This window comes from Pogona vitticeps, chromosome 5 (genome assembly GCF_051106095.1).
Source record: "Pogona vitticeps strain Pit_001003342236 chromosome 5, PviZW2.1, whole genome shotgun sequence".
NCBI classification, from domain to species: Eukaryota; Metazoa; Chordata; class Lepidosauria; order Squamata; family Agamidae; genus Pogona; species Pogona vitticeps.
The window spans coordinates 8,192,537-8,217,667 of NC_135787.1; the positions used below are offsets into that span (position 1 = coordinate 8,192,537).

At 45.0% G+C, this 25,131-nt stretch overlaps 1 protein-coding gene across 1 annotated transcript in view; it reads left to right on the plus strand.

Moving 5' to 3' along the window:
- ADAMTS3 (ADAM metallopeptidase with thrombospondin type 1 motif 3) overlaps positions 1 to 17,391 on the plus strand; it is a 135,793-nt gene extending 118,402 nt beyond the window's left edge. The window contains exons 18-22 of the mRNA XM_073002096.2: positions 267 to 432; positions 2,344 to 2,476; positions 4,601 to 4,808; positions 5,952 to 6,069; positions 14,606 to 17,391. Coding sequence (XP_072858197.2) covers positions 267 to 432; positions 2,344 to 2,476; positions 4,601 to 4,808; positions 5,952 to 6,069; positions 14,606 to 15,162 — 1,182 coding nt within the window. The 3' untranslated portion in view covers positions 15,163 to 17,391. The remainder of the gene's footprint in view (positions 1 to 266; positions 433 to 2,343; positions 2,477 to 4,600; positions 4,809 to 5,951; positions 6,070 to 14,605) is intronic.
- The last annotated feature ends 7,740 nt before the right edge of the window (positions 17,392 to 25,131 follow it).

A 25,131-nucleotide genomic window follows, 5' to 3' on the forward strand; every position in this document is an offset into this window, starting at 1 on the left:
TGCCTATTAAGCACAGACCCCATGTGGTCTACTAACACTGACAAAACAAGTGGTCCCAAATCCGAAGCAGCTGCTAACTGTACAAGAAGAAAAGGCTTCAGGCAGAGTACCCTCCCTCCAAGGTTTGCCAACTAAGAGATACTAAATATTGTCTTCCCTTACTTCTGGCTCAGTTGACTTCACATCCTAACTGAACGGGGTAAAGAGAGGACCCACCCGTATTTTCTGAGAGCTTCAAGTTGTGTCCCTTGGTCCTCCTTTTCCAGGTCATTCCCCAGGACAACGATACACAATCCAGCCTCACTTACAAATACATCATCCACGAAGACTCTGTGCCCAACGTCAACAGCAACAACGTTCTTCAAGAAGAACTGGACACCTTCGAGTGGGCCTTGAAGAGTTGGTCTCAATGTTCCAAGCCTTGTGGAGGAGGTAACGTTTAAATTCTGGGGATCGGGAGGAAAGGAAGGGTCATGGAGGTGTGTGTGTATATATGTGTGTGTGTAAGCATACTTTGTGCCCAAATACCTAAATAGGGATGGATCGATCGATTTATTTTTGATCCATATGAGTTTCCCATGTTTATCCATAAATGCTTCGTGCCTCCTTTCTGTGCACATCTGCATTCGCTCCTCCTGGGGGAAAAACAGGTGAAAACGGATCAATGTAAAGTAAGTTTTCACCTTAATTGAGTTCAGAAAAAAATCAGGACAAGGCCATGTGGGCCTCAAAACAATTCAAATGCAGAAACAGGTTATTCCTTTGTTGGACCATTAAAAAAATAAAACAAAGCAAGCTTTCAATGATAAGTCATCTTCCTCAGGCTGTGCACCAGGTTCATGGGGGAGCTCCAAAATTATAGGTTTCTGTTAAAGTCTCAACAGTTTTGTGGCCACTGTTGGGGGCCAGGTATGCCCTTTTAGATGGAGATAGTTGTGTGCAAGGTGCTTGTGGAGGGAAGGGTGTGGTTTGGAATTTATGACCCATCCCTCTAAACAAAAGGTGGCCAGCACTCTCCCCCCCACACACACACACACACTTCCTTTAGCCCTTTCTGCCTTCATTCGAAACTAAAAGAGTTTCCATTTGCCTAGGGAAATTAGATTAGATTAGACATCCTTCAGTCTCAAGAGACTACCGTAACGTGCTCTGAACAGAGGGCTTGGAACAGCGTCTAGTGTGGCTGAGAAGGCCAATTCGAGAGTGACCATCCCTTCTACACTGAAAACAAATACAATCTGTCCCCTGTCCAGCTCCCTGATTTTGCTGCTTTCGGGACTGCCTCTTTGCCTCAGCCTGCTGGACAAGGTTCTCTTCAAATTGGGAGAGGCCATGATGCACCGCATGCCTCCAGACTGAACGCTCAGATGTCAGGGTTTCCCATCTGGGGTAACAGGAACATGACAAGCCTCCATCACAGCTGGGATTAAAAATTCAGTTAAACCACCAAGAACAGCCAAATTCAGCAAACTGAAGACAAATCCATAGTTGTACCTGGTGGATGCTTAGCTTGGCATGCCGTACCGCTTGCCTGGTTCCAAGAGTCTATGGTGTTCCCCCGTTTGTATTACCTTTATTGAGCTTTTCCTAGTGATCAGCAAGTTCTGGATTGCAATGCTAGGGTAAATCAAAGCCCAAAGTAATAGTTAAATAACCATGATCCAAAAGGGGGGGAGGGAGAGACATGTGGTCGTTGTATGCAATCCAAAGCTGAGAGTAGTTGAAACCTCTGTTAGACGCCTGACAAAATGATTTTTTAAAAAAATGTTAGCTTTCTGTCCTTACAGCCTTTGTCAGGCTGAGCAAAGCTTGTCTGTGGCTGGTGGAAAACATCACAAAAGTCCATAATAGTAATAATTGCACACTGTCAAGTCAATTCTGACTTAATGGTGACCCTTTCTGGGTTCCCTATGTAGAGAGTCCTTAGAAGTGGTTTAGCCTTCCCTTCTTCTGGGGGTGCCCTGGGGCTGTGCAGCTTGCCCAAGGCCACCCAGGCTGGCTCTTCTCCCCAGAAGGCCCAGTGGGGAATTGAACATCCAACCTCTGTCTCTGCAGCCAGATGCCTAAACCACGGAGCTTTCTAGATGTCTGCACCTAGCCTCAAAATGCGGGCTGCAAAAATCAAGCTAAGCGTGTAGGTTTTAAATCCCACCTCTAACAATGTTGTATGGATTCTCCCAATCCATCAGGGCTCATTGAATCATCCCAGAAGCTCACCTGGGACTTGGGAGTCCTGGAATTATGAAATTCCCCCACGGTAATTTCATACTCATTTTCCCCCCACCAAACACAGGAATCATCTTTGTTTGTTTGTTTCTTTGTTTTGGCTTCTTTCTTCTCCAGGGTTCCAATACACCAAGTACGGATGCCGCAGGAAGAGCGATAACAAGATGGTCCACCGGGGCTTCTGTGAGGCCAGCAAAAAGCCGAAGCCCATTCGCCGGATGTGCAATCTCCAAGAGTGTACACAGCCCTTGTAAGCCTCCGTTGTCTGCCCCTGACATGTTGGCACTAGCAACATGGGGGCTTTAAAAACCGGGGATGGGGAGTCAAGTCGCGAGTGTGTAGTGATCCCCTGTCCTTGTGGCTGGGTAGAGTTCGTTGACCTTTTGCACGCTGTATTTTTGAGAGCTGGGAGCCAAGTTTTGTTGAGTTTCAAACTTTCCTCTTTTTTGTTGAAGTTTTGCTTCAACTTGGCTACACACAAAAGACCAGCTAATGACACCCATCAACCACAGTGACAGATAATCTCTCCTCCTTATCACAACAATACACCCACAAGACACACTAATCGCGCATCTACAGAAAAAAGACAAAAGCACATTTCACAGCCATAAATACTGCACTCCCAAAGCCAACTACACCAGAGCACATAGTGCTGTCCTCTGAAGATGGCGGCCTCAGAGACTGGCGAAAAGTCAGGAAGAACAACCTTCAGAACACAGCCAAAGAGCCCGAAAAACCTACAACAGCCATTAAATCCCGGCCGTGAAAGCCTTCGCGAATACATTGCCTAAGTGTTCTTGGACTGCAACTCCCAGAAGCTTTCATCACTAGCTGTGTTGACCAGGTTTTCTGGGAGTTGCAGTCCAAGAACACCCAGGATACCCAAGATTAGGAATCATGGGTCTATGGTGTCATTTTTTTCTTCGCATAATAATTGGCATTCATTTTTGCACTCGGCTTGCCATACTCATTTTTGTAGGAAATGGATCCTAGTATATCCGTGCTTCAATGCAACATTTGCTAGACAGGTTTGAGCCTGAAAGAGCATCACAACCCTTAGAGAACTGGTACATTTCAAAGGAGAGCCATGCATTGATCAGCGTATCAGTCCAGGAAATCACTCAGTTTAAAACACAGACAGAATAAAGTATAACCCCAATTCCACATTGCTCAGGGTTGATTTCTTTCAGAATGGATAGGTTTGATCTCCTTGCAGTCCAGGGGACTCTCAAGAGTCTCCTCCAGCACCACAATTCAAAAGCATCAATTCTTCAGCAGTCAGCCTTCTTTATGGTCCAGCTCTCATTTCCGTACATCACTACAGGAATAACCATAGCTTTGACTATGCGGACCTTTGTCAGCAAGGTGAGGTCTCTGCTTTTTAAGATGCTGTCGAGGTTTGTCATCGCTTTCCTCCCAAGAAGCAATCGTCTTTTACTTTCGTGGCTGCTGTCTCCATCTGCAGTGATCATGGAGCCCAAGAAAGTAAAATCTATCACTGCCTCCATATCTTCCCCTTCTATTTGCCAGGAGGTGATGGGACCAGTGGCCATGATCTTACTTTAAATACAATAGAACCACCATATTCACCAGATTGCTATCTGCAGTTTTACTTATCCATGGTGTCAAAATATTACAATAAAAAATTTGAAATACATGTTTCAATGTATATTTACCATGACTTGCCACTAGAGGGAGCCAGAAACCATGCTCTGTATTTTTGTGGTTCAAACACATAGTATGGTCTCTGTCTCTCTCTAATGGCCACTTCTAGTAATAAGATACATACCATTCACTATTATCCATATTTTTCAGCATCCACGGGCAAGGATTGGAACCAATCTCCAGCAGATATGGAGACCCTACATATACACTACTAACAATCCCTTCCCCTATTCAGTTCGAAAATCATTTCCACCAACTTTTTCTTGAAAATCCAAATGTTTACGCATGCATGTATAGTGGGGTCTTGACTTACAAATGGTTTGACATACGAACGTTTCGACTTACGAACCACTCTCATAGGAATATATGGACTCAACTTACGAACTTAGATTCGAGTTACGAACTCTTTTTTTCCTTTTTTAAAAGCTAAGTCATCTTAGGTTAAAAGGAAAAAAGAAAAAATATCCCCCTCTAGTGGCAGAAGGCAGAATAGCAGCTTCCCATTAGTTTCTATGGACGAAAAGAGCAGATACGGATTAAATGGTTTTCAATGCATTCCTATGGGAAATGCAGATTCGACTTAAGAACTTTTCGACCTGAGAACTGCCTTCCAATATGGATTAAGTTCGTAAGTCGAGACCCCACTGTACATTTTTTGAGCTTTGTACATGGGGTCGGATAATTTTCCCTCTCTCTTTTCCTGTCTCAGCTGGGTAGCAGAAGAATGGGAGCATTGCACTAAAACCTGTGGGATGTCCGGTTATCAGATCAGGATGGTGCGTTGCATTCAGCCGCTCCATGATGGTGCAAACCGCTCCGTTCATTTCAAGTACTGCAGTGGTGATCGGCCTGAGAGTCGCAGGTCTTGTAACAGAACACCGTGTCCTGCGCAGTGGAAGACCTGGCCGTGGAGTCCAGTAAGTTTCTAGTTTTGATCTCCAAGTTCAAACAAACCAACATAGTCCTCTTTCTTAACAACACACACACAAATCCAGTTACTCTTTGCAGAAGCAAGAAGTCCTTTGCCAGGCGCTAACTGGAAATGTTTTGGTAACATTGGAACAAAGGGGACACAGCTTAGTGCTTAAAGGAACATTTGAGCCAGAAAGAAGAACAATTTTTGTTGTTGTTGGTTAGTACAATTAAAGTACACCTATTCTTTCATTTTAATCTTGCACATTTATGTGATCAGTATCCGCTGATTCACTTATCTGCTGCCTGAAAATGTTAAATTAAAAAAAAAAACCAGAAATATATACAGTGGTACCGCGACTTGCATTCGTCCCTACTTGCGAATGATTCGAGTTACGAATGGCTCCGTTTGCAAAAAGTCGGTTCGACCTGCGAACAGAGCCTCGACTTAAAAACAAAAAAGTAAAAAAAACCTTTCCTGCACCCCCTTTTTTTGACCTAAGTTCACCCTAGATCAGAAGAAGAAGAAAAAATTCACCCCTAGTGGTAGAGTACGGATTAACCGGCTTTGCATTAGTTCCTATGGGAACTAATGCCTCGACCTATGAACGGAAAACAGCAGATACAGATTAAATAGTTTTCAGTGCATTCTAATGAGAAAGTTTGACTCGACTTATGAATTTTTCGACCTGCGAACTTAATTCCAATACGGATTAAATTTGCAAGTCGAGATACCACTGTATATGTATTTCCAGGGTATATTTACCAGAACTGGCCACCAGAGGGAGCCAGAGACCATGCAGTGTGTAGCATTCCATACCCCCACATTTTGTCATCAGTGGAGAATGTCTTAGAACCAGTTCCCTGTGGATACCAATTTACCCCTATAATTTGGGAAGGAATTGGACCTGAAAAGGATCTGACAGTTGTCGTTGCTTCCTCCTGGTGGGAAACCATGAGATATGTCCTTGCTTCTGTTCAAAGCCTTGCAGTCCACAAATCATTTAAACGGGGAGAAAACCTTGGTGAATATGCATCTCCTTTCCACTTCGGCAGAGTGCTCTTGATTCACTCACTTACAAATCTCCTTGTAGAATTTTTGTACTCCGTACGACCATGGTGCTTGTTTGTTTTCTTCCCCCCAATAGTGTTCTGTGACCTGTGGGGAAGGAACTGAATCCAGGCAGGTCCTGTGTCGCTCTGGTGACCAATGTGATGGAGAGAAGCCGGAGTCCGTGAGAGTTTGCAAGCTCGCCCCCTGCAACGGTAAGCAGAATTTTGCCATTAGCTGCATCCGCATGTCATGTCATAAGACAGGTCTGGTTTCTCTGCAACACAGTCCCGTTAATTGCTGGCGACAGGTGTTTCTAGATCAATGACTCCTAATCCTGTGGATCAAAAGACATTATTATCCTGTCTTTTCCACATTAATGGAGAAGTGCAGGCACCTGTTCTGCTTTGCAAGCTCCTTCCTCAGGTGTGTCTATCCGGGCAATGGTGGAGTGATCAGTTTGGAAACAGGGGTGGTCATTGTGACAGGCTTTGTAGCCATTTATCCCCTCAATGAGGATACTCAAAAAAATACAAGCAGCTGGCTCAATCCACAAAAAACCAAGAGAAGCGGGTCTTTTGTAAGTTGAACAGGTCTTAAGTGCTTCCCATTCTGAAGGAAATCAACCCTGAATGCTCACTGGAAGGACAGATCCTGAAGCTGAGGCTCCAATACTTTGGCCATCTCATGAGAAGAGAAGACTCCCTGGAAAAGACCTGATGTTGGGAAAGAGTGAAGGCAAGAGGAGAAGGGGACGAGATGGTTGGACAGGACCAACATGAATTTGACCCAACTCCAGGATGCAGTGGAAGACAGGAGGGCCTGGCATGCTCTGGTCCATGGGATCACAAAGAGTTGGACATGATTTAATGAATAAACAACAACAACAACAACAAAGTGCCTTGTGGATGACATGGGCCTGGGCCTCACCAAGACAGTGTGCAAAATGGTTGAGGCTGTCTTCCAGCCACTGAAAGAAGCTGAAATCCCTTCCTCTTCTTTTGACCCTTGTGAGGTCTATCATTCCCTTCTCTCCTAACCCTTGGGGAGACCCAGTGCTGGCGTCCACAACAGCTCTTGCAACATTTCATACCTGATGCCCTCCAACCTGAGGCGGAAATGAGTCAGAAGAGGTGCTTGAGTTACATGGAGGAAATCTCTCTTGTTCACTCACTCACGGGCCAACATTCCTAGGCACAGAACTGAAGCTGTGGTCCATCTAGACTTTGGCAGGTAGAGGAGCAGGCTGTAGACCTTTGTGGTGGACAACTCATGAGACTGGCTCTCTCCTCCATGGCCAGAGCTCTCTGTAGACCCTGAAAAGAGGAGATCTCAGAAATATAACGTTTCCTAGAAAAGACACACTTCAAAAACTAGGGCACTGGTGTCCGCTTAGAGATGAACCTGTGGAAACATCGTTCATGAGATGTGCATCAAACAAAGTGTGACAAAAGTAGCTCGTGCAGAAACGTTCTGAAGCTTAAACGTTTTGTCATGTTTTGGACACTAGAGGGAAGCAAAGAACGGACTGCTAGGTCAAAAAACGGACCCCGCACAGTTGCTTCCTTTTGTGTGAAACAGGGTTTTCCTACCTGTAGATCTCTTTCTAAAATAATTAGGACTCTTAATCCTACATCTCAGCCTTCCGTACATTCTCACTTGAGAGTAAAGGAAGGGAGCTCATATCCAGCATCTCGTCATTCTCTTCAGATCTATCCCAAAGCATTTCTGGGAAACTGACAAGATAATTTTGCAAGTCCAGTGTAATTTAATAATAATCATAATAACCTTAACACTGCAGAGGTGGAAGGAACTCTATGGTTCGTTGGGTAGCCCCTTTCAAGAAGGCACAGCAGGGAATCGAACTTCTAACTTCTGGCTCGACAGACAGCGACCTGAAGCACTAAGCTACCCCAGCAGTCACAAAGCAGTGCTGAGCGCAACACACAAATGCATAAAATGATGCACATGGGGTTGGCTTGGGGGAGGAGGAGAGAATGAAAGTTTTCCTGGCAGCCAGACGGACGAGATTCCGGGTGGCTGCTTTTCTGGATTTTAGCTGACCCTGCATGCGTTTATGCTGAGGCAAATGTTGGGGCTCAGAAAACTGTCAAAATTGTCTTAATCAGGCAGGGATCTGCTGCAGGAAGAAAGGGCTGGCGCTTTGCCACCCTGCCGAGTGGCACAATTATACCACCATTCTTGACACGTTGCTGTTTGACAGAATCGTCTTACTTCATAGCTTCAAGGACCAGACAGAAGATTAGTGATGCGCCAGGCATAGATGGATTCACTTACCGTAGGGTTGAGGGGGCTTGGAGCAGATGAGACAGTGTGGCTCAGGAACGGGACGGGGAAATGATAGTTCAAGGCTCAAGCGTTCCCCTTTCTGATCTAAATGGCCACCCCCTTCAGCGTGGCTCCCTCGGCCGTGAAAAAGGGGAAACAAAACAAAAGCAGCAGGAGGTGCCATTACTGAATTCTCAAGAAACTCATCAAACTTAGGGGGGTGGTCTTTGTTTCGATCTGCCCACGTGAGGTGAGAATCAGTGGGTGTTTGTCTTTTGCCCAGAAGCAGAAAACATTATTTATTGACCACCAAGACTCCATCCCAGGGCAACTGGGTTGGGGTTGAAGATACATCACCACCCACATGGTCTATGGAACAGGGCTTTGCAAAGCTTTGAAGCGCACTGAATCAACAAAATTTGGGAGGGCGGGAAAATATAAAAGCACCAGGAAACAAGTACCCCTGTGTATTTAGAGTAGGGGTGAGCCACTGGGCCCTCCTGGCATTTCATGGGCCTATTTGTGGTGGAAGGATTGCTTTCCGCCTTCTGTGGCAGAGATGGGTGGAGGAGAGAAATAATTCCTTGTGGTCAAGCAGTGGTTCCCAAACTTTTCGAGACATGGCTCCCTTGATTCCATCCAGGGGCCTGTCCGGCGCTGGCTGCTTCTCCTCCTGCCTAGGCAGGTGTCCGGGGACAAGGGCGTGGCGCACCCTGCGATCTGCGCCTAGGCATGAGCTCACTCTATCGCGTGGATTCGATCTTACGACTGCTGGTCTTCTGACCTTGCAGCACAGAGGCTTCTGCAGTTTAAGCCACAGCGCCACCACGTCCCTAAGTAAGATTACCATTCCGCAAATCTGTCTGTAGCCTTGCTGGATAGAGAATTCTGACAGCTGTGGTCAAAAAAGTAACTTTTCCTAGTTCTGTTGTAAAATATTCTGCCCGGGGGTTCCTCATTTACATGATGCTGCTATAAATGCCTGCTGAGATGTAAATGTCATTTAGCTAAATGGAATTGACTTCCAAATGAATAGGTAGCAGATTATTATAGCCTTCATCAATTTGAAGCATTAACCAGGCAGTATAATTCATACTAGGGGGACGTGGTGGCGCTGCGGGCTAAACCGCAGAAGCCTGTGCTGCAGGGTCAGAAGACCAAGCAGTCGTAAGATCGAATCCATGCGACGGAGTGAGCTCCTATCACTTTGTCCCAGCTCCTTGCCAACCTAGCAGTTCAAAAGCATGTAAATGCAAGTAGATAAATAGGTACCACCTCAGCGGGAAGGTAAAACGACGTTCCCTAGTCACGCTGGCCACGTGGCAATGGAAACTGACTTCAGACAAGCGCTGGCTCTATGGCTTGAAAATGGGATGAGCACCGCCCCCTAGAGTTGGACACGACTGGACAAAAAATGTCAAGGGGAACCTTTACCTTTACCTTATAATTCATATTCAGGCATTTGCTGTAGAGGGTTTGGAATGGGTAGAAATCTCATGTATCAGCATATATGTTCTTGTGTGGACAGGTCTTAGATCTACCACCACGGCTGCCATGTTGGCTGGCTTTAGCTAGGGCAGTGGTTTCCAACCTTGGGTGCCCAGATATACTTGGACTACAACTCCCAGAAATCCTGGCCAGCAGAGGTGGTGGTGAAGGCTTTGGGGAGTTGTCGTCCAAGAACATCTGGAGGACCAAGGTTGGGAACCTTGTACAGGGCTTTCTGCTTAGTTCATGGGCCATGAAGATGTGCTAGGATGCTAATAAAAGATAGGTTTAAATTAATGTGGGCTGATTCTCCTAGTTTCTACACAGCCCTGTGGTCCCAATCGCAATCCAGTGTATATGATAGTGTGAAGTCAACTGGAAATGGGCATTCCCAATTGATTGGCACACAGCTGAACTGGTCTTGTGAATGGTTCACTGCACAACCTAGTAAGACAGGCTGCTCAGAGTTCAAGGCAGCTGTTGGATCCTTTCCTGTCTGTGGCTGAACACAGACAGATGGACTGGGGAAACATTGGACTCAACCCAGTGGCCATTCCCAGCAAGACCAGACCCATTGAATCAATTGATGAGGGGTGATTCAATGAGTCTGTTATGGCTGGGGCTAGTGGAATAGGGGGGAAATGGGGGGCAGAGAAAGGGAGGACCTAAGTTACACCAGATCCAAACCCTTCTCAGTGCAGACTAAGAGTTGCTATGGCAACATAAATGTAGGCCAGAGTTTGGTTAGCACTAAGTAAATGCCTCCAGGGAGAAGACTCCTTGGAAAAGACCCTGATGTTGGGAAAATGTGAAGGCAAGAGGAGAAGGAGATGACAGAGGATGAGATGGATGGACAGTGTCATTGAAGTTCCCAACATGAATTTGACCCAACTCTGGGAGGCAGTGGAAGACAGGAGGGCCTGCCATGCTCTGGTCCATGGGGTCACAAAGAGTCGGACACGACTTAACGACTAAACAACAGTAATGTAATTGCCAGTGTCCCAAAGATGGGACAGGCTTGGCTTCAGCATAGCTTCCTCTGGCTTAACTCTCCGCTCAGCCAATTCTCAGCCATTAGGGGATAATTCATCCTATTTGTGAGACTTTTAGTGTGCAGTGCATTGGATACTGCTTTCTAGGGTTTCTCTTTTTAAAGAAAACTCCTTCAACATACTTTTCTGTTATTTTTATGGTCACATTTAGCTGCTGCAGTAGATCTGTGTTGAGAGATTTATTTGAAAAACTACAAGTAGTGGCTCTTACTCCCTTGGAACAGCAGAGGTGTCTCACTGGAAATGTTTAACACTATAATAACGGGGTTATTTCCCCCCATTTCCCATCACTAAGGTGATGATGATTATTTGTGTTTTGGCTTCAATGTGGATTTTGGTCTTTATTTTTATTGACTGATAGTTTTGTAGATTTTTGTAGTCTTTCGAAAGAGTTCCAGGGTGGCTCACACACACACCCCAATAAAAAGAAAAGAAAAGAAAGAAACTATAAAACTGCAGTAAATTTTTCAGTCCATAAAACAACTGATAATAGTAGTGTTGACAAACCCCATCAGGCCTACAAGGAATGTTTTCAAAGGCTTATTTACAGTGAGGCCTCCAGATGCATTTGGATAAATGGTGAAAAGGTTAAATAGTCCTATTAAAATGTTTCAGCAAAATGTAGAAATATAGAGTGGCCAGCCTGACTGGCAGTTGCCAGAGAAGGTAACTAATGGCCATATTAGCTGGGATATTCAGAGACTTGAACTTCAAAAAAAGAAAATTTCCTAGTTTCTTGAAGAAATTCGAAAATGTGGTCATTACGGTAGGAAGGTCCACGCATGGCTCCCAACACACATTTATTTATTTGTGTTTTACCTATCTATAGGTTTTATATTTCACTCTAGTACTTACAAGGCTCTTAGAGTGGATTACATATCATTGTCAATCTTTTAAAAGACAAGACCGGCCCTTCCACAAGGTTTACAATCCGAAAGATTTGAGTTCAACCATTCTTCAGCCCTGAGGAGAAGATAGCTCCACCAGATTTTGGCTCTTCCTGATGGTCTTTTAATAGCAGTTCCCTCAGACTGAAGAAAAGATGGACAAAAATGGATGGAGCCATCTATTCACAAGAGTCGGTGAATATGACAGGCCTGTTTTTTGTCCCTCCTTCATGAGCCCCTGGAAGGACAGATCCTGAAGCTGAGGCTCCAATACTTTGGCCATCTCATGAGAAGAGAAGACTCCCTGGAAAAGATGCTGATGTTGGGATAGTTTGAAGGCAAGAGGAGAAGGGGACGACAGAGGACGAGATGGCTGGACAGTGTCATCGAAGCGACCAACATGAATTTGACACAACTCCGGAGGCAGTGGAAGACAGGAGGGCCTGGCGTGCTCTGGTCCATGGGGTCACGAAGAGTCGGACACGACTAAACGGCTAAACAACAACAACATGTGCCAAAATGGCTGCTGAATGACAGGTCTACAAATAAGTGTGCAAAATTGTGACTGCCCAGGGGGAGAGAGGATTTAATGTTCCACTCTGAAACCGGTCTCTGAGCAAAACAGCAACGTAGCGTGTATATAGTGTTTTAAAGGACGTTGTGCTCAACTGGGAGTTTTAAAATGCACCTCTAATCTGATTCTCCATTGATGGTCCAAGAAGCGGTCCTCCCAGGGTTTACATTTAGAGCACTTAAGTTTGAAAAACATGGTTATTAAGCTTCAGGTAGGTGGTTTCCTGAAAGAGCTGAAAGCATCCGCCAAGAGCAGGCTAATCCCTTTGCCTCATGCTCATTAATGTCTGCTTGCTATAGCTGTTTAATTTTTGCTGTCCCTTAGTTGTTTCTAGAAGAATATTGCTTACTGATCACTCTGAAAACTGGAACGCAGGCAATGGGGGGACTTTTTGCTCCCCCAATTTTGGATTATTTCAGAGGGTGCAGGGATTAATTTTGGATTAATCCCTGCACCCTTCCCCCTCCTTGGCCATCTTCCTCCTGGGATTTCACAGAAAGACATAAATCCATCCTGTTCTGCCTTCTTCTTTTTGATTCCCCTGCCCTGCTCTCTCATCTGATTTTGGCAGCTTGGATGGATTAATGATGTTGTTCAGGCCATCAGCATTTCGAATGGGAGATCAAAAATTGTTCCAAAAGCTCATTAGGAGCAAGATCAAATCATTGCCGAGTTTAGGTCTGGCTTATAACCAGACCTAAATTCTGGAATGGTTTGATCTTGCTCAAGAGAAAGGCATTCAAGAGAAAATGGTCAGATCTGCTTTGATCTGGCTTCCTGCCTTGAGCCAGGGGGTTAGACTCAATGGCTTTATAGGCCCCTTCCAACTCAATTATTCTATGGACGTGTTGGGTTATAATATCAATGTGTTGCTGTAATTGCCCTTTCTTCTCCCCCCCCCCGACTTCCTATTTACAGTGGTGCTTCGCAAGATGATGTTAATTCATTCCGCGAAAATCGCTGTCTTACAAAAACATTGTCTTGTGAAATGAAAAAGCCCATTGAAATGCATTGAAACTGGTTCAGTGTGTTCCAATGGGCTGAAAACTCACCGTCCAGTGAAGATCCTCCATAGGGATGGCCATTTTCGCTGCCTGTAAAGCGGGGGATCTGTCCTGAATACACAGCGGGGATCCATTTTGCCCAGCGGGTGGCCATTTTAGAACCATCAATCAGCTGTTTCCGAAACATCATTTAGCGAAAAATCGGTTCCTGAATCAGGGAACCGATTATCATTAAGTTAATTTTCCCCATAGGAACATTGTTTTGCAATCACAAAAGCGATCGCAAAAACTTCACTGTCAAGCGTTTTTGTCATTTAACAAGGCAATCATTAAGCAAGGCACCACTGTATTGGGTTGGAAGCCAAGTGGTGATCCATGGGATTTCCCTTAGGCCACATGACCTGCTGTGAAGTATCCCTGAGTAGACCTTGGAACATTACATTTTCAGATTTCAGCTCCCGGAATCCACCAACCACCACGGTCACTGACCAAGCTAGTTGGGAGATTCTGGGACCAATATATTTTCTCAAGCATTAGCCATAGACCAGCCCAAGCCATAGAGTTCTTGTGGCCACTCAGGTGAAACTTCTAGAGCCCATGAGGTTTCCTTATGCTTCTTGCAAGGAAAATTAGCATGGGAAAGTGGTTTCACATCTGACTGGGAGGAGAGCGCTTCAAATTCCCTTAGATGTAGGTTCAAATAATTTAACTTTGTCATCTTTGGCACGAAGCCCAATTTAAGCCAAAACCAAGTCCATTTCAAAGTCATTCAAGGTGAGCAGTCCTTCACTGGGTAATATTACAAGGTGCATTTTATTGTCTGGCCTAGAACTAGGGGAGTAAGGAAGGTGCAAAGCTGCATCAAAATGTTGTTATGGGGCTTTCAGGATTGTTGCAATTAATATGCGGGGAAGGTCTGCTCAATGCGTGATGGGCTAGGCAGGTGTGCTGCCTCCCAGAGGTTGTTGAACTTCAATGCCTAGGAAACTTTAGGAACATTGCTGGTGGCGAGGAATGCTGGAAGTTACAGTCCCAAGAAGATCTGAGAGGTCACGTTTTGTTCACCCTAATGTATGATTAATTCCATGGCACTACCTATAATCATTGTTGTTGTTTAGTCGTTAAGTCATGTCCGACTCTTCATGACCCCATGGACCAGAGCACGCCAGGCCCTCCTGTCTTCCACTGCCTCCCGGAGTTGGGTCAGATTCATGTTGGTAGTTTCGATGACACTGTCCAACCATCTCATCCTCTGTCGTCCCCCTTCTCCTCCTCTTGCCTTCACTCTTTCCCAACCTCAGGGTCTTTTCCAGGGAGTCTTCTCTTCTCATCAGATGGCCAAAGCCCTGGAGCCTATAATCATAGTTCCTATGATTTATCGTGTGCCGTTCCTTGCAAACGATGCAGACTTTGCCAACACGATGCCACTGTCCATCATGCTTGTTTTTGTCTTCCAGATGAACCTTGCCAAGGAGACAAATCAATCTTCTGCCAGATGGAGGTGCTCGCCCGGTACTGCTCCATCCCAGGTTACAAAAAGTTGTGCTGCGAATCGTGTAGCAGGCGTAGCAGCACCCTCCCGCCTCCTTTCCTTATGGAAACCAAAGAGGACATGATGGCCAACTATGGCGATCTACCCAAAACGTTCGTTGCTCCAACGTCTATAGTCTCTCCTGACCATCAAGGATCTTTGGGTGGGATTCCCTCAGTGGAAGAAGACACCCATGCCCTTATCCCTCAGACCTACGGGAGAGCCAGAGTGGTCAGTTCATCCCAGCAAAGAGTTCAGAACCAAGCGAGGAACAAGACTTTGGGGTCGGCTGAAGTGCCATACCGGCCATCAACCAAAGATGGACATCTCACCCACAACGCCTCGGCCTTGTTAGATATTGGCCCAGCTAAGGCAGATAACAGCAGCTCAGCGGGCACTCATTCTCCTCACAGAACCTCAAGGAAAAATGAGAAGCAAGTGGACAGGTGGCAACCTCCGAGTCCTTCCATAGTGAAAAGATGAAACTTAGAGGGAGAAACGGGGGGGGGGGGGTAATGAAAGTGGAGGAGTTGTCTCGTTGTTTTTCCAGGTACTATGGTGCATGCAAAAAAAAAACCCTCCAAATCCAGGATTTTCCCTATGACAACACAATTGAAAAGGAGAGAGAAAAAAAGTGCAGGTTCACTTTCTAGTTATATCTACCCTTCCCCTCTTTTTTCTCCCCTTTCCCCACCTTCTGCTCTCCTAATCTCTGGATGCCCCAAATGCTTCAAATACAAGCTCCAAAAATCACATGAACAAGAAAAGCAAGTAGCTGAGCAGATGGATTGCTTTCCATCAGCTAGAAAGCTGTACTTCACATCAGCTGCTTTAAAAAAAAATTACAGTAGGACCTCCCTATCCACGGGATCAGTATCCGCTGATTCACTTATCTGCTGGCTGAAAAGTACTAAATAAAACCCCAGAAATACCTATTTTTATGTATTTCCAGGGCATATTTACCAGAACCAGCCACTAGAAGGAGCCAAAGACCATGTAATGTATAGCCTTCAATGCACCCACGTTTTTCAGCATCTGCAGCGGGGGTTGGAACTGATCCTTAGTGAATATCGTGGTCCTACAGCACTAATGCATTACAATATTTTTAAAAGATAATTGAATTTGTTCGGGGTGCAGCAAGAGGAAGGGCAATCAACCAGGGGTACAAAAGTTTACAGATCTTCAAAAAAAAGAGGTGTGTGTATTGTTTTTTTTTACTGTGGAACCACAAAAGTCCTTCAGAATTGTATTGCTAATTTATCTCTATAAACAAATGTTGATACTATGATTGAAATCTGCAGCTGTTGTGCACCGTAGTGTATATCATATTGAGAGAGAGAGAGAGAGAGAGAGAGAGAGAGAGAAGGGAAAAAACAGTATTATTTTTCAGAATTTGGTGCTGTTCAGCCATTCATTTATGGAGTTTCTATTTATGAGATCTTCTTTAGGTGCCTACCATTCAGTTCTGCCTTATTCACATTCCACGGTCACATTTGCAAACTGGGATTCAAACAGCTCCGTCCACACACTTGGGCATTTCCATCCAGGGGGTCAGAGGGCTCTGGCCCTTCACAAAGAGCTTTCTCAATTTCTCATGGAATGCCTGTTGCTGTAGTAGGACCATTTGTGAGTGGGAGAGGAAGGGATTAATCCTGAAACCCAGAAATCTCTCTCAGGCCCTGGTCACGCGAGGGAAATATTATGTAGTTATCCCCCAGTTAGATCAGTATTTCTCTTTTCCTGGTCACACAATGCAAAGTCAAGACCAAGACATTTTCCCGGTTAGCAGTGTTAACTGCAGAACATTTCCCCATCATCAGGAGCGTTGTGTTATTTTGTCCCTTTGTTGTACTGGTGCATTCCTTACCAGGATTGGCTGTGTGCACGAACTTTCCTGCTCCTTTTCAGAAACAAAGCCAGGAAGGTGGCCACCATCACTGCACACATGATTACCTTGATAAAAGTATGTCACCAGGTGGCTGCTGCCATTACATGACTGGCGGGTAATGATTTTTTCCAACCTGGGGGAAGATACATTGAAATATTGGCATGCCGATGTCATGGGCGGGTGATCGCCAATACTGCTTTGCAGATATCCCAAATCCATTGCGTGCAATGCCTTTCTGCAGGAGCAGCCGGTGCAACAGAGGGATGTTTTCCGAAACAGAACTCCCTTCCTGATCAATGTTCTATTTTCCACCCCACCCCGTGTGGGAGTCTGCCCCACTCCCCCCGAATGAGGTTCTGTTGCAATCAGAACAAAAGGGGCTGGAAATAATAGCCGTGGGTTGCACGGGGGGGGAGAGAAAAGCTGTGCAGAGGGGGGAGTTCAGAGTCAAGCATGCTCGCACAGTCGCGCACCCTAGAGGGAGAAATCAGGGGGCTCAATTTCCCCTTGAAGCAAGAGAGAAAATAAACCAGTCACATGGTGTAGCCAGCCATAACAATTCAGATAGGAGCAAACAAATTCGTATGGCTAAAAGTCCTTGGGATGTTAGTCCGCGTGACCACGATTCAGTACAACAGAGGTATGGAAAGTATCGGAAGAACTAGAAAACAACTCCCTCATGTGACCAAGGCCTCAGTCTAGATACAGAAACTGAAAAAGCTTCTCAAACTCCTTTGAATCACAGCAAAAGGTGTTACAGGGAAGAGATCATCAGAGATGGGAAATGTCACAATTTTTTGGAGCATAGCTATCAGAAGATCCCAACCACAAAAGAGTATTCTAACTCCAAAGACCATCTTCCTTTTGACTATCCACCTGGGAGCACTTAAAGTGTGATCTCAGTGTGGTGGTTCCTAACTTTGGGTCCCCAGATGTTCTTGGACTGCAGCTTCAAGAAGCCTTCACCACTCGCTCTACTGGCAAGGGCTTGGAGGAGTTACAGGCCAAGGATGTCTGGGGGCCCAAGGTAAGGAACCACTGATCTTAGCCCTACAGCACATAGCTTAGGGCAGGAATGGTACATGTTTCAAGGCGGTTCATCTGTGCCCTCATCGGCATAGCAGTTGAGCAGTGGAAAGGAGAGCAAAAATGGCTTCTCCATGCCTCTGTGGGGGGGATAAAAAAGCATCCTAACTAATACCCCAGCCTATACTTCCTGGAATCATAGAATCATGAAGTTGAAAGGGGCCTCTAAGGCCGTTGAGTCCAACTCTCTGTTCGATGCGGGAATATGAATCAAAGGATATCTGCCAGGTGGTTGTCCAATTTTCTCTTGCTTGTCTCCAGTGCTGGAACACTCACCATCTCTCTAGGTAACTGGATCCCTTGTCGTACTGCTCTAACAGTTGGGAGGTTTTTCCTGATATTCAAACAAAATCTGGCTTTCTGTCACTTGAACCCATTGTTGCATGTCCTGCACTCAGGGCTGATCAAGAACAGATCCTGTCCTTCCTATGACAGCCTTTCAAGTATTCGAAAAGTGCTATATCTCCCCTCCATCTTCTTCTCTCGAGTCTTCTTTTTTCCAGCTCCCTGATCATCCTTGTTGGCCTCCTCTGAATTTGTTCCAATTTGTCAGCATCCTTCTTGAAGTGTGGTGTCCAGAACTGGACACAGTACTCAAGATGAGGCTTAACCAGGGGCCTAATAGTGGGGAACTAGTACCTCATGAGATTTGGAGACTGTGGCCACATCACACTGTTGGCTCATATTCAGCTTGTGATCTACGGCAATTCCAAGATCATTCTCACTCATAGTACTGCTGAGCCAGGTATCTCCTATCTTCTAACTGTGTGTTTCCTTCTTTTCTGAAGCCTGGACTAGCAATGACTTCTTCCTTTGCCCATGCCAGTACAAATCTGTGATGTCCATCGCACATGGGATGCGTACACAGACCACACCCATAGCATGGTGCTACATTTGCCCAGTGCCCAAAGCAAGACTACATAACCAGCATTGCAAATGAATACCATTTACGGCACCAGCATCTGCCCCGTGGAGCAGGAAGGGCCTCTGTCGTAGACGGTACTCATCCCACAATCTACCTCTTTAGAGATAGGCAAGTTCCATCACAGGTTGGTTCGACCCAATGCAGTTGGGTTGAGCCAACTGCATTGGGTTGAAGCAATGCAGTTGGTTCAACCCATATAATTGTGAAGGATTCATGGTAATGACTGTAATACAGGACCAGCCCAAGCTTTAGGCAAAGTGAGCCAATGGCCTCAGGTAGCAGATGCTGGTAGACAACAGCAGCAGTTCTCCAGGTGTTTCTTTGGGGCTCTCTAGCCATTTCTTTTTGCCAGGGGAGAGAACTGGACATGCCACATGCTTCGGAATCATGAACTAGTCTTTGCTCTCAGGTGGAGGACATCTTGTCACCCATATCAGAATGGAGATGCCAATCCAGTGTACCGATGAGTGTGGAATTGGTGGTGGTTGGGTGTGGGCACTACCGTATCCATTGTCCCCGGGAAGCAAGGTGTCTTGGGTTGTATGTAGCATTGTGTGCAAGGAGGGGAACATTGCTCACTAGCAGAGCATGCGGTTTTGAAGATCCATGATAGGGCAGCCTTGCTGAAGCTAAGCAGGTCTAAGTCCAGTTGGTGCTTAAAGGGAAATCGAGGCTGGGAACCCTGCTAATGTGGCCTTGAATTCCATAAACAGTAGAATATAAAATTAGGAATATAAACTAAAGAAAGGTTTGGCATGTACAAAGTCCTGGGTTCAAACCTTGTAGAACTGCCCTCTCTACTAGAAATATTTTGGCAAGGGGTCTCACAAGAGGTGTTGCCAGGAAGAAGCTAAAGTTCTGAGCGAGATGGGACAACCGTCACAGTATAAAGAAGAAATGTACGCCCACTGCACAAGAATGTAGATTTATATCCAAGCATAGGCATGTTCTTGTAGAACTCCAGAGTCTGGAAAAGTTACTTTTTGGACTACACCTCCCAGAATGCCTCCAGCATCGTGATTATTGGCCATGCTTGCTGAGGAATTTTGAACACCATGCTCCCAACAAGCAACCCTCCCAAACTAGTACAACTCCGGTTCTTTGCAGAGGCACTGGCCCATGAGAAATGTTCAGCCACATCACACACACACCCCGTGTTCCTAGGAAGTATGCTTCAAAGGGCAACTTCTTTGTGGCGGTTGTGATTTCTGCTATAGGACTGATTTGTCAAGTTCAAGAGTGGCTCCAAACCAGAAAAAGGCATGGATGAGGAAATGCGGACGTGACATTTTCAGCTGAGGCTGAAAAACCTGCATTCCTCAATCCCAAAGCAAGAGAAGGGATGGGCGTTCTTCATCTCGACAAGCACACCACTGCATGCATCCGATTGCAGTACACTGCTAAAACTTTAGACAATTATTGGACTTCTGCACCATTTTCATCAAGTAGGTGCTTTCTCTCTCTCTCTCTCTTATTCTCTGTCTCCCGGGTTTTACTGTAAAGTACATGTATATAGGAATGAAAAGTAAAGCTATTTATTAAAAGTTCTTTGATGTCGTGGCTCTTCTCTATGCATTGATATGTCCTGAATATTTGGATAAAAGTAACGGCTTTGTTGTTGTTTAGTCATTTAGTCATGCCTGACGCTTTGTGACCTCATGGACCAGAGCACGCCAGGCCCTCTTGTCTTCCACTGCCTCCCGGAGTTGGGTCAAAATGGCTTTATTCCCCCATTAACACAGAGAAATATATGACAGTTCCTGTGTTAAAATGCATTTATATATCCACAACATAGATGGGCATCCTATTAAAGCCAATTACAGAGATGAATCCCAGGAGGTTGCCAATTAACACACACACAGTTAGTGACACCGACTCAAAACCTATGCACTCCATACTCACACTGGGAGATATCTCTGCTTGGTCTGTGTCGATGGCCATATTGGTTGTTGTGCCTTCCTGAATAATCTGAGAGGGAAAAAACACATTGGCATTAATGAAAACATGCAAACAATAAAAATGTCGAGCGGGGTATACAGCAGCATTAAAATTATTTTTAGTAAAATTATGTAACCACTTCTGGCCAAGGCAACAGAACAAACAAAAAAAAGAAGAAGTAGGAAATAATTGTTACGAACTGCTGCAAAAATCAGAAAAGAGAAGTGAGGATGGAAGACACAGACCTAATGTCCTAAACTGAAGTTCTGCCTATCCACTCAAAGCCCATACAAGAATGCACACACACAAACACACAGTGTCAATACACAGCTAGACACAAACAAAGCAAGCAAATTTGGGGATCCCATGACCAGGTCATATGTGACTGCTGCTACAGCCCCCACATTTATTTATTTATATTTTATTTATTTATTGGACTTATATACCGCCCCATAGCGCTACAAGCACTCTCCGGGCGGTTTACAATTTTAATTATAAAGGCTACACATTGCCCCCCCAGCAAGCTGGGTACTCATTTTACCGACCTCGGAAGGATGGAAGGCTGAGTCAACCTTGAGCCGGCTACCTGGGATTTGAACCCCAGGTCGTGAGCACAGTTTTAGCTGCAGTACAGCGTTTTAACCACTGCGCCACGAGGCTCTTTAGCAAAAAGAGCTAATCTCAATGCCATGGAGAGTGACTGTCAGATAAAATCCAGGCTCTCTTAAGCAAGGCGTGTGATCCATGGGCAAAAAGCAGAGGAAAATTAGGAAACATCATGACCTAGAAATAATTTGAAGAGAGCTCCTAAACACCAAACAAATTCTGTGACTCCCTCTGTTTGATTAAAAAAAATTCAAAGCCTTCGTTCTGTGTTTTTTCACCATTTTCTTTTATTGTGCACAGACACAACCCGGCGGTTGATTTTTCTCCCACCCAGAGGAGTGCCTTGGCATGAATGGGAGTGGGATATAAATGCAATAAATAAATATTTTGAAGAGACCAATGCTCCCAATATTGCACTTCGTGGTTTTGCCAGGTGATTCGTTGTCTTCTCTAAACGCATACATTACTGACATTGAATATTTAACAAGGGTGACTTTCAATACTAAACTCACCGCTCTTTAATTAAACTTAAATGACCAAATGATTTTGTCCCCAAAAAGCACAATTACAACACTGGTTCCTGGACATATTCCTTTGGTTAGCTGCTTCCCTTTCATCTGTGAGCATATCCTGAAAAAATATAGTGCATTCAAAGGTTAACTGAAATGTACAGCTTTCAAGCCAACCTTGCCACCATGAATATACACAAGCTCATCTGATTGCAAAAGTTTAGTGGGGGTGGACCTGGTTACACATGGAGGGGAGACAGCCAGAGAATATCTATGGCATGTTCTGGAGACATCCCAAATCAACCCCAATCCCATCTTCAAAGCATCCCTTTATTGTATTCACAAAGGCTTTCACAGCTGGGATGTCATGGTTGTTGTGGGTTTTTCGGGCTCTTTGGCCATGTTCTGAAGGTTGTTCTTCCTGGCGTTTCACCAGTCTCTGTGGCTGGCATCTTAAAACTAAACAAGGTCTGGCTCCCAATACTGAAAAATACATCCTGCAAAAGGTCAACAAACTCTACCCAGCCACAAGGACCAGGGATCATTGCACAAAAAAGACCAGCTAACGACACCCATCAATCACAGTGACAGATAATCTCTCCCCCTTATCACAACAAAAACATGCTGATCACCCAATCTCCTGAAAAGGACAAAAGCTGTTCCCACAGCTATAAATACTCAGCTATCCAACAAACAGCAACAGAGCATGGACAGAGTTCGTACTCCTGTCCTCTGAAGACCACAGAGACTGGTGAAACGTCAGGAAGAAAAACCCTCAGAACATGGCCAAGGAGCCCCAAAAACCCACAACAACCATCTCCTTATTCTTACTGCCATCCCAGCACACCTGGTGGGACAGTCACAGTGGGTGAAAGTTCCCTTCCATGTCAGGAAGTATCTCCCACTTTTCAGGTATCAGAAAACAGAGGCTCTTGGGTGTGCATTCAACTGCGCATTCGAACAAAAGGCTCCGAGAATTAATAATACAAAAGGGAATGACTGTTCCACAAACTAGAATTCAGTTTTCAATCTTCCCTGAGTGTTTTGCAACACCGTTCTCTCCATTTTACAGTTCCCACGGTCAAGTTAGCGCTATGTAAACCAAGCACTCACTCACAGAGGGGGAAGAAAACAGGCAAACAGCAGCTCCTTGCCTTAATATTAGAAAAACCCTTCATAGTTGAAGGTTCTTCAAAACACGTTCTGAGAGCTTTGATCTAGAAAAATCAATGAAAGATTCGAGTCTCTACAGGGAGGCTTTACAAAACATCTCTTCAATATATGTACTGTATCAGAAACCCCATATGTATAGCTCTCTACAAACTTCTACAAATGTTGCAAGGCATGGCCCGCTTCTCTAAGCAGCAAGAAATCCATGACTGCAGTGTTTATTTATTTATATATTTAAAATATTTCCACCCACCTTTCTCCTTAAAAAGGGCCCAAGGCAGCTTATATCATTAAAATACAATATTTAAAGCTAAAAACGGTAAGTATACAAATACTAAAAACAGTCAAGCAAATACCACACTAAAAACCGTGAAACAAAAAACCACCAACAAGACATTCAAGCAGTAAGGCACAACAATCTATTTAAAACCCCACTCAGGCAGCCAGTCATGAAGAGAAAGCTTGCTTGAAGAGAAAGCCCTTTGCCTGCTTGCGGAAGGATAGAAAAGATGAGGCTAGCCTGGCTTCCAGTGGGAGGGAGTTCCAAAGTCTGGGAGCAGCAACAGGGAAGGCCCTCTCTTGTGTCTCCACCAAATATACCTGTGAAGGCAGTGGGACCAATAGGAAGGTCTCCCATAATGATCTTAACACTTGAGCAGGCTCATAAAGGGAGATATGGTCTACAAAATAGCTTGGGCCCAGGCCATTTAGGGCTTTGTAGGTTAGAACCAACACTTTGAATTTTTGAAAACTTTTGAATTTTTGGATTACAATATCCAGAATCCCCCTGCCAGCATTGTTGATATTTGGAACAGAGGATTACTGTATTATAACTCTTATGTGGGATTAATTGGATATGTTCCACGAAAGCTTATATTAAAATATAGCAGCTAGTCTTTAAGGGACCACTATTTTTTTCTTTGGGGGTGTCTTTTTTCTCATTTAAATGCTTGCACAGACTAACATGGTTTGTTGTTGTTTAGTTGTTAAGTCATATTCGACTCTTCGTGACCCCATGGACCAGAGCACGCCAGGCCCTCCTGTCTTCCACTCCCTCCCGGAGTTGGGTCAAATTCATGTTGGTCACTTCGATGACACTGTCCAACCATCTCGTCCTCTGTCATCCCCCTTCTCCTGTTGCCTTCACACTTTCCCAGCATCATGGTCTTCTCTTCTCATGAGATGGACAAAGTATTGGAGCCTCAGCTTTCAGGATCTGTCCTCCCAGTGAGCATCCACAGTTGATTTCCTTCAAAATGGATCAACATGGCTACAACTTCAAAAAACTACGGAATATTTCTCTATCTCTATTACACACTGGCTCAGCGTGAGATGCCAGCCCCCTTCTCTCACACAGGTGCAGATCTGCAAAACCATTCTGCTTGCCCTATGAAAATGCAATATATTTCATAGGGCTCTTGAAAGAAGGAAAGAATGAGAATGATTTTGGGGCAAAGTCAGCAAAATTGCACAAATGCAAAGAAAACATCAATGTAGATTGCACAAAATGACATCCCTACTATAACAGAACACAGCAAGGCTACAGGCAACACACAACACATGCGCCACATATGTTAAGCACAACTCCTGTATCTTTAAAGAGCAGAAGCTTCTGTCATTTGTATAATATTATTGCTTCTCTGTCCAGGGAGCTCTTGACCACACATGAAGCTGCATGGCACAAGACTGTAGGAAAAGTAACATTTAGGATTTTCAGCTTTGAGGGGGCTTCTGAGCAGGAAGTGATTTTTCACTAAGTACACCACCTTCCACTACTGTAACAGCAGCCCTTCCCAGCAATAAACTTGTCCTTACAGGCAAAAGGAAGGGAGAAGATCCTTTCTTAGAGTCTTGGTTCAGGAACCTGAGGTAGCACCAATGTCTTGAGGAAATATAGGTAGGTTCCCCTCGACAATTTGTCCAGTTGTGTCAGACTTTAGGGGGTGGCACTCATCTCTGTTTCCAACCCATAGAGCTAGCGTTTGTCCAAAGACAATCTTCCATGGTCACGTGGCCAGCGCAGCTAGACACGGAACACTGTTACCTTCCCCCCGTGGTGGTACCTGTTTATCTACTCACATTTACATGCTTTAGAACTGCTAGGTTGACAGGAGCTAGGACAAGCAACAGGAGCTCACTCCGTCACGTGGATTCGATCTTACGACTGCAGGTCTTCTGACCTTGCAGCCCAGAGGCTTCTGTGGTTTAACCTGCAGCGCCACCATGTCCAATTTCTGCATGCTAATCCAGTCAAGTATGAGACCAAGATAAAGGAAATCTTGGTAGCTCCTGAGCTGTATTCACATAGGAATCCCTTCAAGGCACTGTTA